The sequence below is a fragment of the Argiope bruennichi genome, chromosome 10 (genome assembly GCF_947563725.1).
Source record: "Argiope bruennichi chromosome 10, qqArgBrue1.1, whole genome shotgun sequence".
In the NCBI taxonomy this organism is placed as follows: domain Eukaryota; kingdom Metazoa; phylum Arthropoda; class Arachnida; order Araneae; family Araneidae; genus Argiope; species Argiope bruennichi.
The window spans coordinates 106,110,580-106,126,795 of record NC_079160.1 but is presented as its reverse complement, the minus strand read 5'-3'; the positions used below and the strand labels follow the sequence as shown (position 1 = coordinate 106,126,795).

General features: G+C 26.6%; 1 protein-coding gene across 1 annotated transcript in view; it reads left to right on the top strand.

Moving 5' to 3' along the window:
* The window catches only part of LOC129987698 (uncharacterized), a 145,236-nt gene extending 131,393 nt beyond the window's left edge, over positions 1-13,843 (top strand). The window contains exons 40-44 of the mRNA XM_056095648.1: positions 2,019-2,057; positions 4,943-4,963; positions 6,706-6,726; positions 11,227-11,238; positions 13,797-13,843. Coding sequence (XP_055951623.1) covers positions 2,019-2,057; positions 4,943-4,963; positions 6,706-6,726; positions 11,227-11,238; positions 13,797-13,843 — 140 coding nt within the window. The remainder of the gene's footprint in view (positions 1-2,018; positions 2,058-4,942; positions 4,964-6,705; positions 6,727-11,226; positions 11,239-13,796) is intronic.
* The last annotated feature ends 2,373 nt before the right edge of the window (positions 13,844-16,216 follow it).

Genomic DNA, 16,216 nt, shown 5'->3' with positions numbered 1-16,216 from the left:
ACATTAGACGTTTCGCACTTCATAAATTTATTGAGAAAGCTTACACTGCTCCAGAAAGTTTACAGGCGAAATAGGGAAATTACATAAAATTTAAAAAAATAATAAAGGATATCATCCGGAAAGTCCATTTGAAAAATGTACGCTATACCATAATAAAACATCAAAAATTTTAATGAAACTATCTGTAAAATTGGTGGAAACATTTGTGATTAAAATTATGAGATTTTCGTAACTTAAAAAAGGGTGCGTTCTAAAATTGAAAAATGTATATATTCTTAATGTATTGAAAAATACGCTCTTGCACACCTGCTTAATTCGAAAAACTGTATGATACTGCTGGAGAATGCATTTTCAATTTTGGGAAGCTCTTTTTCAAGTCAAAATCTCATATTTTATATCAAATATCTCCGTCAATTTTAAAGATAACTCCATTAAACTTTTCCTTAAGATTTTATTATGCTATAACATGAATTTTTCTAATAATGTTGGGTAATATATATATATATATATATATATATATATATATATATAAGTCACTTTCATAGTGGTTACTTCAGCATAGTAAGAGTACATGCTACTTTCCTGGCTATATGAAACGCCAATTTGAATTTACAGCGCTTAATAGAGCTTTACTGATAATTCTGTATATTGCAATTTAACACAATTTATATTTTATACATTTAAATTTAGCATACGGAAGTGCATACCATCGTTGTCGTATGCTTATGCTTCATATATATAGAAATATTTTTAATTTATTTTTGTTTTCCAAATATGAAAGCCATATTTACTGGCTAGTTTCATTCGGAAACAATTATTGAACCATATCAAGACTATAAAATTATTATTGATTAAAATCGTGCATCTTTTGATTTTAATTATATATTTTTCATTTATTAATAATAATGCTAGATTTTTCTTCCCTTGAATTTTTAATAACTCAGAGACATATACTAAACACAAAAGTCACATTTGTTTTGCTTATATTTTTATTACTCTCTTGAAAATTAAATAAGCAATACAAACTTCTAGCCGTTAATAAATTTCAAATGTTTGACCTCTTCTTGTTGATTGGTTTGTCCAAAATGCGTATACCAAAACAACTACAGGTACACCTATCGAATTCTATTTATCGAACTTAGTGTTTTTCAGCTTTAGAGTTCATATATACAAGAACTCATATATATTCAAATAATGTGTCCACATTTAGGTTCAGAACTGCATTTTAACTCTTAAGAGCATATATTAAAATCATTCACTATATTGTATTGTATTGTATTGTATTGTATTGTATTGTATTTTATTGTATTTTTCAGTCATTGCATTCTCATAGACATAGATAGAACAGATAGAAGGACAGTTAAGAATTTGACTTAAAATTAAATTATTCAAAATTGAGTACAGAACTGTATTTGGATCCTTAAGTGCATTTACTAATAATCAATTACTAGCCTTTATTGCATTTTCCAATCATCGCATTCGCGTTTATAATATATAAATAGATAGATCGACGGACAGTAAAGAATTTGATATTTTTATGCAAATTATCCACAATTTGTGTAATAATTATCCACAATTTTAATAATAAAATTGCATTTGAAATTCCGACTAACTCGTTAAAATTTTGAAACATCATGCTTGCATACATATAAATTAACATACAGGTAGGCTTCCATTAAAAGAATTTCGTTGAAATTTCAATAAATAAATAAAACCCTACTATTTTATTGTAAGAGAATTCCAGATTTCTACATTTTTTCAGGTACACATAAAATGGAAGAAAAGATAGATATAGTTCCCAAAATGATCGAGTAGAGTTTTTAAGCATGAAAATTTATCAAAATATTAATAATAAAATATTTCTCAATTCCAGTATTACCTCTTAGTACATTTCATATATAATTATTTAACGAAAATTCCAAACTAAACAGGACATTAGAGTAAACTTTATGTTTTAGTGTTCTCAATAATTTTCTTCACATGTATTTAGTTTTTGTTTCTCTTGTCAAAAAAAATAGGTGATGGATCTACTGCTTTTCCTGCAAATCCAGTTGGTGGTAAGAATATAAGCTTCTATTTTTGATGTGCTAAAATTACTTTATTACTAGATATCTTCAAAATAATAGCAAATAAAATTAAAATCAATTTTTATTAATATTTAGAATTTATTGCCTTAAATTTGCATTTGAAATTTCTGTTAAAAGTAATCATAATCAATTATTTTAATTAGTATTAAAATGTATAGCAATTCAATAATGTTCTCTGATTATCTTGATGAAGGTAGCAATCATCATTAATCATTTAAATCAAAATGCATAGCAATTAAACTGTATAGACATATTAAGATGTGTAGCAATTCGATAATGCTTTCTGATTATCTTGATTAAGGTATGTTCGGGATAACTTAAAAAAAATCATTTTAAAATAGTTTTATTTTTTAAATTTTTGAATAAAAGGTATTAAAGAAACATCTATAAAGCCAAAATATATCAGATAAGTGAAACAAAATTTTGAAAATTTAAAAAAACAGGGGGTTTTATGGCTAAAAAGTGGAATACATCAGAATTCTTCCAAAGGATGTACCAAAATTATCGCAAGATTTGAATTTGCCACCATTTGTGCAGCAAACTGTTGGCAACCCTGTTAAAAAAGAACTTCACAGCTTATAGTTTAAAATTCGTAAAAATAGAGCGCTACACGATGGAACAACGTGTTAATGCAAGGTTTGAATTAAATAAAAAACACAGTCCTTTTTCTTTAAATTGATATATTTTTTATTGAATCGTAAAGTACACAGGATAGGGTTATGTAATTAATAAAAAATAGGGTAAATGGCCTCCACACCTTTGCAGGAACATGCGCACTCTTTTGTGAAATTTTCCATGACTATTTTGCATAAATGTGACTGAATTCGTTGATGCAGCTTTTAATTTCCTCCTTCAAGCACGCGTGCTTGTTAGCTTGCAAGCTTGTGGGCCTTTGTCATTTCAAAATACTCCATAAAAAGAAATTCAATGGTGTTAAATAACACGATCTAGGGGGTCAATTCTAAAATTTTCGAACTGGGGCCACCAGAGTTTCATTATTTTTGCAATATTGTTCCACAATGAAAACACGTTATTCTATCGTGTAATTTTCCATTTTTATTAGCCCTAAACTATCAGCTGTTCAATGTGTTTTAATGTTGTTGTCAATACTTTACAGCATGATTAGTAGCAAATTCAAATTTGCGTTAATTTTAGACACCCATTTGGTGTGCATTAATTTTGGGACACGCTTTAGTTTAGGGAATTAGTGAAGGACTTGCTTAAACTTTTGCATTAAACTTAAGAAATATATTATATAGTTTCTGAGCTAAAAAATAAGCTTTTTTTCCATCTATTCATTAATATTGGATTTCGAATAATAAAGAAGATGAAATTTTCTATTTTTTTCCCCATTGGGAAGCATTAAAACAACTATAAAATATATCTGAATGAATAGCTTATTTTCTTTCGTTAAGAAGCTAAAAATCATATTGTGAAATTATGATACCAAATTTAAATAAATAATGTGCATTAGATTTTAATTTATAAAGTTTTTCATGAAAAAATACAATCAAAGATTAGAGTTTGAAAAAAAAGCGTCTAAAAATAGCCTTAAAATGTATGCAAATCAAATATAACAACTAATGAAACTTCCCCTCCTACCCCCCCCCAAATGACTTAAAATAAAATTCAAGCTGTATTATAAAGAAAACTTTTTAAACTTTAAGAATATTAAATTTAAAAAAATCATAGATTCCTAAAAAAATTTTACTTTTTAACATATTCACCTACCTTGATTGCATTTTCTCACCGTGATATAATGATTTATGATAAAATTATTTAGATTTTTGTCTTGATATTTGCAATAAATTGTGAATATTTTATGTCAAATATAAAATGACATTGAGAATGAAGGAAAATAAATTCCTTTTGTTGTTCAAATCTTAAGAAATATTTTATAGTTTCATAATATTTCTTTAAAAAATCATATGATTTTTAATACCTGAATATTTTTACATACCAAAAATTAAAATTACATTAAATAGTGCATTTAATAATGAATGAATTATTTTATATTATTTTAATTTGCAGCATATAAATACTACAAAATATTTATAATGGTAATTTACAAATAATTGTTAAATAAGATGTAAAAGTATATACTTAAAATATATTGAAAAATAATATATAGCGTCAATGTTATATCATCAAGTCGAAAATCATACATAGTAAAAAATAATGATGATGTAATATAAATTACTAGTGGCATTATAGCCAACAGTAACATAAGACAATTGCATATCATATATAAAATTTAATATCAGTAACTTACGTTATGTTTCATTAATAATCAAATAATAACAGTTTTTCATTAGTAAGTTGTATGGAAAAATTTCATATGCTGCATTTTAATAATTACAATGATGATTTTATTAAATTCCATATCAATTTAGGATTCAACTATTTTTTATTATATTCGAAATATCACGTTTTTGCAGTTATTTGTAGAATAATAGTTACTTGGGAGAGTAATTCATAAATATGATATGCAATATAATTTAAGAGTATCAGATATATTTCTTAAAATTAAAAAAAATCATTAATCATAAGTTTAATATAATAATAAATAATAAATCCACTGATAATTATAATATTTTCCAGCTGTTTATTTACAATAGAATCTTATTTTAACAATGTTACATTTTCTGTAATTCTTTGTCATTTCAATCATATTACAAGCATTCTTGCTTCCGTAGTTGTATTGGCGAATTGATGTACTAGCAATGATTAAGTATGTGGTCAAGGGTTTAGATTGCGGTCTAGAACTGAATTACAATTATTCAAATAAATTGACTATCAATATTAAATAATGTAATTATATAGCTTGAAATATTGATTCTTTGTAATTTTTATAGATGCTTCAACAGCCATTCTAAGTAAGATAAGACCTTTTTTCAGTTTCTTTATTTTAATTGTGTATTCAATTTATGATATGAATATTTATAGAATTATCATTTAAGAATTCTAATTATCTTCAGTTTCTTTATTTTAATTGTGTATTCAATTTATGATATGAATATTTATAGAATTATCATTTAAGAATTCTAATTATCTTCAGTTTCTTTATTTTAATTGTGTATTCAATTTATGATATAGATATTTATAGAATTATCATTTAAGAATTCTAATTATCTTATCATTAGACGTTTATGAAAATTTCATTGTTTCTTTATTTAGACTCATTTAATAGGATTCATTCGAAATCATTATAATTGCCACATAAATATACCGAATTTTTATCTTACTTATATAAATTATAATGAATCATATATTTGTATATGCATGATAATGAAGGAGATTAAGTTTTAATAATTATATCATAATATTTTAACAAAATCTGCACTTTATTTATAAGTCTACACTTATAGTCTAACCAATAATTTGTTCACCATTCCTTTTCTTCTTATTTAATTATAAATAACATCAAATTAATCTCCCTCCTTAATGAGTTATATTACTTTTCTTACTGAGAAGTAATTTAAGGCGTTGAAGCAAATAAGAATGGAACATGGAGAAATCCCATTCCTTAAGAACAAATTCTTCTCCTATATAAATTGGAATGAATCATGCATGTAAGTATATATGCGAGGTAGTGAAAGAGGTTAAACTTTAACAATTATATTATAGCAAATTAGTGAAGTCTGCACTTTATTTTGATTTCCAAATATTAATTCTAACTAATAGTTTGTTAATCCATTTGTTTTTTTCCTTATTTAATTATGAATAGCATCAAATAAAAATAATCTCCTAATCAATTATGACTTTTAACTTTAATGAGAAGTGATTTAAGTATATTCAATATACCCAGCGGAAATAACTTATCATACTGAAAATCTATATGCTCCAACTCATGAATTTCAAGCGTAAATGCATAATAATGAGAGAAAGATTAATAATTATATCACAGTATATTAACCAAATTTACACTTTATTCTGATTTCCAAATATTTATTCTAACTAATAATTTGTTAACCATTTGTTTTCTCCTAATTTAATTATGAATAGCGTCAAATAAAAATAATCTCCTAATCAATTATGTCTTTTAACTTTAATGAGAGGTGATTTAAGTATATTCAATATACCCAGCGGAAGTAACTTATCATACTGAAAATCTATATGCTCCAACTCATGAATTTCAAATGTAAATGCATAATAATGAGAGAAAGATTAATAATTATATCACAGAATATTAACCAAATTTACACTTTATTCTGATTTCCAAATATTTATTCTAACTAATAATTTGTTAACCATTTGTTTTCTCCTAATTTAATTATGAATAGCGTCAAATAAAAATAATCTTCTAATCAATTATGACTTTTAACTTTAATGGGAAGTAATTTAAGTATATTCAATATACCCAACGGAAATAACTTATCATACTGAAAATCTATATGCTCCAACTCATGAATTTCAAGCGTAAATGCATAATAATGAGAGAAAGATTAATAATTATATCACAGAATATTAACCAAATTTACACTTTATTCTGATTTCCAAATATATATTCTACTCAATAATTTGTTATTTGAAATCGTGTTTAAAGAAAATAATTTCCCATTAAATTTTAAGTAACTGAAAATACAGTTAGCTTTAATTAAATTTATGTTCATTACAGATTGTGCTATGGATAGTGTAGGTAAGTACATTAAAGTACCCTCAATAAACGCTCATTTGAATTCTCCATAAAAGCCAGATATAAAAGTGTTATTAATATTGTTAACTTATTTTATTCATCGTTCGATAATAGCAAGATATTTTGTTTTAAATTACAGGACAAACATTCTGTTCTAATAAATGTATGATCATTCAATTACATAAAAGTATTTCATTAACCTATTACAGTTGAATCTGGAATAAATACAAAAATGAATTCATTCGAATATCACATATTTTTCATGAAACCAAGCAGCATTAATAAAAATTTGAAAATGGTTGATCATATTAAACTTTTTAGCTCTGTTGTAAGTTTTGTCAATAAGTTACAAGTTCTGCTTGAAATATTAAAATTCATGTAAATTATATGCATCGATATTTTATAATTTTGTATATCAATTATTTACATTATATCTAAAAATCTGATAATTTACATCACTTACATTAATAGGATTTTGTATATGAATGTTTAATATAATGTAATCAAAAGAAAAGGTATGTTGCTTTATTGTGATACAAAAGTATCGATAAAAAGAATAGAAACACTACTGAATTCGGGAAATTTATTGCTATTCTTTCCTATTCAATAACTGCCACAAAGACATAAACATAAGAAATAAATATTAAACTTTTAATCAGCAATTTTAAAATTAATCTGGATTTATATTTGAAATTAAATGGCTTATGAATAGAAATTTTTTTAATTTCTTCTTTACTGAAGGCCTTTGACTTGAAAATTTCTATTCTGTAGAGATTATTATACTTTCAGATATGGCAACAATATAAGTAGAAATAAAAACAGAAAACTTCTTCATTTTTGTAACATGGTCTATATTCAATTTAATAGAGTGAATATTAAAAAGATACTTTTCCTATTTTGAAGCATTTTTCTATAAAATTAATGAACGGAAGGACACTAAATTTCGTTTACAGATTGTGGAGGGTATGAGGGGATGAATTCCAAAAATGGCAAAAGAATGAATCCCGTGACAAATTTTATCGATGCAATATTTTATAAACACTAAGTGTCAGCTATTGGGAATGCTACAAGTATGCCAGGACATCCCATTGTTCATTAATAAATGATTACTTCCTTTTAATTTCATTCTTTAAGTTAATTAGTTTTCGTAATACATTTAATACACAATGAATTATTCAATACAATGTGTATTTTTTGATAACTTGAACATTAATAAACTTCGGCATAATTTTTTTTTTCAATTTGCATGGTTTCATTGTGCGCACTGACAGGTTTCCGCTTCGACATCGTCAGCGATTTTTCTGTTGATTACTTTTAATGATATATTTTTAAGCAGTTTATCTTTTTATGCCTTTCACAATCTACATATGAAATCTGGTTTTATTCATAAGATTTTACTGTGCGTACTTCTATATAGAAAAAGTTATAACAGACGCCCTTTATACCAAATGTTAATATTTTTATGAAACCTTCATTGAATCGTTAAAATTTTAACTAAATATATGCAATCAAAATAACGAAATCATTTCATTAAAGTGATTTTTCATTAAAGTAAAGTTTAAAGTCAGATAAATTGAGCATTTTGTAAATCATTAGCTGCCTCGATTCCCATTTGATAATTTGGAATTTTGAGTAGCCACTAGTCGCCAAAAATATATTTGGTATGTCTGGCAGTTTAGTTTTACTGTCATAGCTGTGTATCAGAAAAAAGGGTATTCTGTATTTGTGTACAGAATAGAGCTTCGTTTCTATACAACAAATGAACAAATTTAAAATTCGTTTTTAAGTTCAACGGAATAGAATTTTCATATTTGAAACATTATATTTCTGCTATGTTTTTTGTATCATAATGCAAAATATCCTTCATAAATACAGGGTGTCCCACAAGGCATACAGCGTCTAATACTTACAGATTCGGATAGAACACGTCATGGCGAGTATTTTGACTTATAATATGTAAGGCTCCCGACTATAGCGTCATAGTCTAATTAAGGTGTGAAGCTTGTGTGAAGAAAAATTCAAGAAATGAGAGGAAAAAAAAGTGAAAATAAATGTATATTGAGAACTTTCAATATAACAAATTTTCGAAATGTCGTCCATACGAACAAATGACATAATGAAGTGTGGAATAGAATTTCGCAGCTGCTTTCTACAAAACAATTCCAATGTTCTTAACCTCAGTTTCCATTGCAGCTTTCAAGTTGTCCAGTGTAGAGTGCTGTATGAGATATACTGTGTCTTTCAGACATCCCCATAAAAAATGTGGCACGGGTTAAGATCCGGCGAGTAAAGTGGTTACTCTATGCCATTGCCTGTACTCATAATGGAATACAATCCGATCAGTCCATCGTGAAAACGTTCTGCTAAGAGATCGAAGTTTCCCTGAGTGCGATGAGGTCTAGCACGATCTTACATAAACCAGTTATTGCTTATCTTGTTTATGCCAGGCAAGAATGGGGTGACACCGTCTTTCAACATGACAAAATAAGCTGCACCGATGATATTTTCGATAACATAAACTGTGCCAATGACACCTTTGGGAGATAACGCACATCAAACTGTGAGCCTAAGTGGGTGCAGTGGTCGAACTGTTGCATGATGATTTTCAGTGGCCCAGAACCTCCAAATCTAGGCCACTGTTTATTAACATATTCTTCTAGGTGGAAAGAACTCCAGAACTGTTTATTAACATATCCGTCTAGGTGGAAAGAACTCCAGAACTGCTTATTAACATATTCTTCTAGGTGGAAAGAACTCCAGAACTGTTTATTAACCTATTCTTCTAGGTGGAAATGCGCCTCGTCACTGAACCCATCCGATTAAAATCAATTTCGCTGCATTCAACTTTATTAATCATCTGCCTGCAAAATCAAACCTCCTTAAACCATTGGTCGATGGTGATTGATTTGAATTTTGTAAGGGAGCAGAACCGCATAGGAATTTACATATCCACAAACTGACGCGCATTTCCTCTCATTGGTTGTCACAAATTTCTAGTCCTAGGGAAGCTGACATATTGTGCAATCGTCGCATGCATCATAATTTAGAACACAAACTGTCGGATTCGTAACTAACGTTCTTCGTGTAATTAGACTTTGACGCTATATTCGGAGACCCCACATGTTATATATAAAAATATTCATCTTGACGTGTTCTATCCGAACTATTAGACGCTGAATACCTTGTGGGATACCCTGTACATAATTTAGTAGTTATAGTATAGATCTGTTACTTAAACTTTTGATTTTTATTGAAATGAGTTTATTGATCATTTTATAACGATATCCATTTGTAAAAAACCATATATATATATATATATATATATATATATATATATAATTTTTCTAACTTATACAACTTGGAAGTTAATAGGTAAAACAAATATAAATTATTCGTTCAACATTAAGAATGATTGATTTTTGCTTCCTCTGCACCAAATATGAGACAAGATATATTTTAATATATCATTTGATTAATCTGTCAAGAAAAATTGTTCAATCTTTAATAAATTAATGAAAGTAAACATAAAAATATTCGTTTAAATGAGCAAACTGTGTTGAAAGTTTTCTGTTAGCAAAATAATGGTTAATTTTTATTGAAAATACAAGTGTACTACTTTCATTACTGCTGGTCTAAAGCCGAAAATAATATGACAGCACAAGTTGATCTCTTGACTACATCTACAATAACAATTTTTACAAATTACTGTCCTTTCTTCTAACAGATGTGACATTTTGTCCATCTTATCTACAACTGAAAAAAGGAAAGAATGTTGGAAGAGAAAAAACAAAATGATTTTTCTTAAAAACAAACATTACATCAGATAGATCTTTAAATAGTGAACTGAAAAAGTTATTAACATATTCATTTGATTCTTTTTTTATAATGGCTTAGATAAGCGAATATCAGCGCGAATGCGTTTTTGAAAAAACACGTTTCAAAAATGAATGGAAAGTTTTTGAAAAAATTACTTTGTTTTTTTTTTTAATAGTTTCTAATTGTATCATTACCATTTTTCAATTCCTTCACCGATTCCTTCCTTCATCAATTTCACCGATTTATCCTATGCTGGGCATGCATGGATTTTTTTAAACTTTTAAGCAACAATTAAATCATTCAAAATTGTTATAATTCAGTACAAAAGCCACAAGGGATATAAAAGTATTTCAAGTATTCAGTGGATATGCACTAGAATCAGAACTACAAAACGTTCTCACAATACAACTTATCAGCTAGTTAATTTATAGAAATATTAAACCAACTGAAAAAGTAAACCAAATGCATAATTGACTTCTTCGTTTTAAAACAAACCTATCCTGCAACCTCACTTGTATAATAGCTTGCAATGTCCATAAATGCAATCGATTTTTCGATTACAAAAGTATATATTTGTTGAAACAAAATATTTTCTAAAATAATAACATAAATTTTTCAGGAATCATAAAATTTGAAATCAAAAATATTTTTACATTAATGTCTTATTTATTAACAATATTTTTTCAGCTCGTTTGACAAGTAAGACATTTTCTCTTTCTCTTGTTTGATTATCTTTAAATAACATTTATTCTGTTTTTGATGTTTATTAGTAAGGCACTTTATTTAGCAAAAGTTCTGAATTAATAATCTTATAATTTTCGATTAATCATTGCCTAAGAGTATGTTATTTATATAGGATGCGAATTTATGTATTATAAACATTATTAGTCTATTGATATACAAATTTACTTAACTTCCTTTTCAAATAGTATACTCTATTGGGAAAAATTATTATTATTTTAATTTTTATTATAATATAAGGGTATTTCAGATAATGATACGTTTTTAAGCGATATTTTTGTTTTAAATTAATTAATTCTTTCACTTAATTGCGGATTTAAAACTAAAAATTCAGTAATCTGATACAAAAGTCAAACTCGTCATTGTATGCAGTTTAATAATGTGTGCAACTGAGATATGAAATAAGCAAAAAGAGTCTAGTAAAAAATACTCACAAACTAAGCTAATTGCTAATTACTTTATAAAATAAATAGGCATTCTATAAACTAATAAACGTCAGATAATTAATAAAAATCACTATTTTACTGATGAATACGCTTTTAACTTCTATTATCTTTAAAATGGAGCTTACTTATTGAAGTTAAAGATACTTTAAAGCTCCAATTTGTGTCTCCTGTCACTTAAATAATTTGTTATTGAAAAGAATTTCGAACCTTAAATATCCAATGTTTTAATGTCTGAAAATTAAATTATGAAATGTATTAACTTTATGCTAATTAGATACAATTGAATTATTCCCTTTCAGATTGTTATCTTGGGTTTTAAATTAGTTTTATTTTTTTCTAAATAGTTAAAGTGTAAAATAGAACTGTAACTTACATTAAACTAATTTAATCCATTATTTAAATAAGATATATCATGAAATAACAAATTTTCTAATTTAAAGGTAATAAAAATTTCTTTTAATGTAAGCATTTTAATATTATATTTCATGGTAAAATAATTGTTTCGAACTACATGACTGTATTTCAAAAGTCGTAGAATAATATTGCCTAGTAAGGTGGAATATTTTTTTTCCTTATTGCTATAATCATTCAAACTTTTGGTTTTTATTATCTTGAGGGTAATTTAATTATAATTCATTTGAATTTTAATTGATTTTTTTATCATAATGCGTTACAATACTTCGTTTTTCATTTATATTTTTGAAATAATTTATTATTTAATGATTTCTGACGTATTAGAGAGAAACAATACAATTCACTACATAGAATTTAATTTTACTTATTTTCAACTATAATTGTTTTCCAGATAATCAGTATTTCATTTAGACTCATGTTACGCATACAATTATTATTATAATTAATAATCACAAAAGAATCACTTTTAATATAGTCGATATATTAAAATATCATATTTATTGCATTAAAGGAAAAAAAATGATGAAAGGACGTATGATTTTTTGTTAAATGTAAAATCTTAGGGAACCCTGAAAGTGATCTTGATATTTGAAGTATTTTAAGAAATATTGCATCCAAATGTAATTTGCTCCAAAATCAGGTGATTGTTTTGGCCTAGAAGTAATGAATGCTGCACGCTGGCATAAGAACTGCATTTGCAAAGTGAAAGTAATCTTGTGATTAATACAACAGTTTTGTTTTTGTTGCCTCATAGGAATTGTTATTGCAATAATTACTTAGTAAATATGGGTAAACAAACAAATTTGCTCCTTCGATATAAAGCATCCAAAACGGCCTTTCAAAAAAATTACTGCAATATCCAAGCAAACTTTATTAAGTGTAATTTTCTTCTTGTTTTCAACATCTGAAATACCTACTTTGTTAGAGATCCTTTATTACATCATTTTATGAATTAATATTAGTTTTGTATATGTTATCTCATAAGTAATGTTTTATCTGCACATTTTAATTACGTGCAAATAAGTAAATTTACACCTTCGATATGAAGCCTTCTAAATGTCCGTACAAATTACTGCAAATGATCGATTATCCCAAGAACATTAAATGTAATTTCCTTTGTAGTGTGAATGTCTGAGGCGTGTGCTTTGCTCGTTAGAGTGGATCACCCTGAAAATAGGAACAACTTAATAGATTTCTTTTCACAAATCCTTTTAATAGCTAACATCTATGCAGAGGCCTTTTTGTATATCAATGTCTTCGAAATTCGATATATTATTGCAGTTATTGAAGTTTTAGCGAAATTTTCTTATTTTTGAAAGATGAACTGAGGCATTTCAGTATTTAGATTCCCAATTGTTCTCATGTTCATAGAAAACAGATGATTAAATAGTAGACTTAATAGTATGTACAAGTAAATTCCGGAAATTCTCCGCAAAATTTTCTGGGCAAAGATTAAAGAAAGAGAGGGTTAAGTCCATAACTTCAATATTTTATACTTTCACCGTTTTCTTTTTCAACATACAGAATTTTTGCAATTGTTAATTTTTAAGACTAATTAATATTCAAATTATATATAAAGAATATCAATTTTTCTTTTTCAAATCTTTATATTTTAAATTTTTGGTTCAAATAATCATAAAAATTGTTTCCCTGTAGATGGAACAGTTGGTGAGTTATCTGTTTTATTGTTGATGATTACTTAGTTAGCAATTTGATATATTCATAAGATTTGTTCAGTCTTGTGATCCTTAGCATTAGCTCTGTTTTAAAATTTATTAAAATTACATCTGCATGCCGGAAAGGAATCGAAAAATTGTGTCCTTACTGCGCGTTCAGTTGTTTAAATGAATCACTTGAATACGTGATAGACATGTAACTCTCTAAAGCAGATTCAAATATCTGATTTTATTCTTGTATATCGAAATTCCATTGTATTTAGAAACATATACTCGTAATGGGAACCTATAAACACTATAGAAAAAAATTATCACTATAGTCTTTCCCCATTGTTTTCATAAAAATGGTGGGCATAAATAATTAGAGAATAATGCAAAAGCACAAAATATTTTGCATTCATATTACAAATCGATCAAAATTATTCACTTTTCAATGGTATTATTTATTAAATTATATATATATATATATATATATATATATATATATATATATCATTTTGATAAAAAAATTCGCACAAATGATGCTTTACCATTCCCCGCTACTATATATGAAACGCTAAGATTAATTCAGTGCTATAAAGACAATGCAGTTCTTTAAAATCAATTTATAACAACATAATCCATGAAACCATGAAAAATAATTATTGATGCAATGATATAAAAAGATATGTGAGAGTAAGCAGATGTACAAGATACTAGATATTTAAGTTTCTTAACTGATTAGGATTTTATTGCACGGGGATAATTGAAGACCCATCGCCAGTAGCGCACATATATTGGACAATATTGTATGGCATTAGACAATATTCACAATTTCGTATAATATTGTTGAATATAATGGAATATAATGTAATATCTCACAATACTGTACAATATTGTTGAATATTGCATAATAGTGTACAATATTGTTGAATATTGCATAATAGTGTACAATATTGTTGAATATTGAATAATATCGCACAATAGCGTACAATATTGTTGAATATTGAATAATATCGCACAATAGCGTACAATATTGTTGAATATTGAATAATATTGTACTGTATTGTTTAACGATGAATAATATCTAACAATATTGTACAATATTATTGAAAGTGCATACAATATTGTACAATATTGTTGAACGTTGCTTAAATTAAATAATATTATACAATATAATATCAGACAATATTGTGAAACATGTTGTCTATCGAGTAATATCCCGAAGGAAAGCGTATATGTGACACCAGGTAGAAAATCGCAACGATCCTTAATATTTAGTGCGTATATTTAAGAACAATAAGACTTCTACAATTTAAGTGCAATTAAAGATTTATAACAATTATTATTTCAAAGAGGCTCAAAAAATTCAGTATTAGTTAAAACTATAAATGAAATAAAAGATTTATAGCAATTACTGTTTCCCCAGAGGCTTAAGATATTTAGTCTTAATCAAAAAATTTAAATGAAGTGAATTTTACCCATTATCCATATAAAAGATCATTGTTACTTCAATATGATACCCTAACAATATCTACTATTTATTTAAACTTATCTTTCATTTCTATGGAACTTGTCAGATTATAGTACACAGCTTGCATCGGATGTTGAAATTCGGGTTTATAAGGCAATTGCTTTCTCAAACTTTGCAAGAAGTCGGGTAGGAACTTCACAATCCATGGCTAATATTATTAATAATCTGAACAAATATTTACTGCATCCATAGTACATTCTCTCCTATACATATAACCCTTTGCTTCCGACTATAGCATAAACTAAATAAATCGATGAAACCAATGTATTATTGACTTTCTACTTGCCGGGATAAAGATGGTCTTAATTGCAACGAAACGCATTTAGCAAATAATTTTCCATATGATTTGATGACACAAAAAGTGTGTCATTGTGTTATTGCTCCTCAAAACAAATTCAAGACATACAATACTAGCTCAATGAAAATTATCATAATTCAGTGGAACTGAAAATAAACATGCAAGGTCGTACAATGAAATAATCAGCTAATGTTAAAGAAATGAAATTTGAGAATGCCCCCCCCCTCCTAAATTTATAAAATGTTTTTCTAATTTGTTTGTTAGAGTTATCTTTGTTTTAAATCTGAGATATTTTTTGTTATATCATGTATTTACAATTTAAATGCTTTCAGTTTTTACTGTTATCGACTATTGAATGATATGATATTATTTTTCCACTTTCAGGCAATGTGAAAGAATTGCTGAAAATTTTTAGTACAAGTAAATATGTCTAAATATTTTTTTCTTTTGAGACATTAGTCTAAATCAGGCATGTAAAAGCTGAACGGTCAACATATTCACTGCCAGCGAAATTTATAAACGCTTCATTTTACAGCCGTTTAATACGAGATATCTCGTAAATAGCAGTAAATGTGTTAATTTGCGCCTA